The 1,023-nt window shown below is 45.0% G+C and overlaps 1 protein-coding gene across 1 annotated transcript; it reads left to right on the forward strand.

The window, feature by feature from the left end:
* Window positions 1-353: 353 nt before the first annotated feature.
* Window positions 354-863, forward strand: F5J12DRAFT_783611 (uncharacterized protein; the record flags this gene model as incomplete). Its single annotated transcript, XM_051742872.1, has 2 exons — window positions 354-608; window positions 747-863. The coding sequence occupies 2 exons, from the start codon at window positions 354-356 to the stop codon at window positions 861-863; spliced, it is 372 nt and encodes a 123-aa protein (XP_051599085.1).
* Window positions 864-1,023: the final 160 nt, after the last annotated feature.

Raw genomic sequence — 1,023 nt, forward strand, 5'->3', positions numbered from 1 at the left:
TGTGATTATTGATGATCTCTTACCTTGTGGTCATCACATGTGTCAGCCACATTGCTATGTAATAACATTTGCACCTGATCCAACTCTACTCTGAATCACCATGGATGTCAGGACTGCTAATCTATCCTACCTCTCCATGATAATCCAATACATTGGTGTCTGATTTAGAGAGTTCACATGTGCTTTGCAGCAGGCTAACAACCCAAGCAATCAACTGCCAGATGACTGGTATCAGCAGGTTCAGGTGGAAACAGTGAGTTTGTCAAAATGGATGCTGGTTCACTGTGTCACGCACTTTTCCACAGCATATATTGAAGCAGGCCCTGGCTACCTGCAACTCATATAGGACAATCATGAAGGTCCCATATGTTGCCAATGAACTGCTTTGGTGGATGGCCATACAAAGTATGGGAGAGACTGCCCTGCTGGCACACATCATGGAGTTGAATGTGCTGCAAGTCAAAAGAGGAGAGATGAGATATATGATCCACACCAGTCCTATGCCACATACCTGGTGGACAAGGGACCCTACCCATCTGGATGGGTATGATCATCAATCATTGGAGGAAGTTTTGCAGGAGGCCAAGGAATTCTTTGTTGGGGTTGAGGTGCATGGTGGTCATTTTTCAATCATTCCATTGAATCCATCTGAGCCATAGGAAGGAAAAGACAGTCTCCCACTGCTGTGTGACATGGACCAGATGCCATCAGACAGCATCGGCTAGTTGATTGAAAGCTGTGACAAGATGATCCATCAGGAGGAGGAGATTCACTGGCTCCATGGTGTGATGGAATTCTGCAGTGAATGGCTCACCCTTTTTGACAGGCTTGGACAAGTACAGGACCAGCTTGAGGACTTCTGAGTCAATTCAGTTACCCAGCTGGGAGCCACCAATAAGTAGGGTGCTGTCCTCATTACACATCTCATTAGAATCTTGATATGTAATTTCCCCGGTTTCATACTATCTAGAGATATATGCACATTACTCTTCCAATTCATATCTTGAAGTACATCCTAGTGTT

The sequence above is a fragment of the Pisolithus orientalis genome, assembly GCF_024613125.1.
Source record: "Pisolithus orientalis strain OTSU chromosome Unknown F5J12scaffold_18, whole genome shotgun sequence".
NCBI lineage: Eukaryota > Fungi > Basidiomycota > Agaricomycetes > Boletales > Pisolithaceae > Pisolithus > Pisolithus orientalis.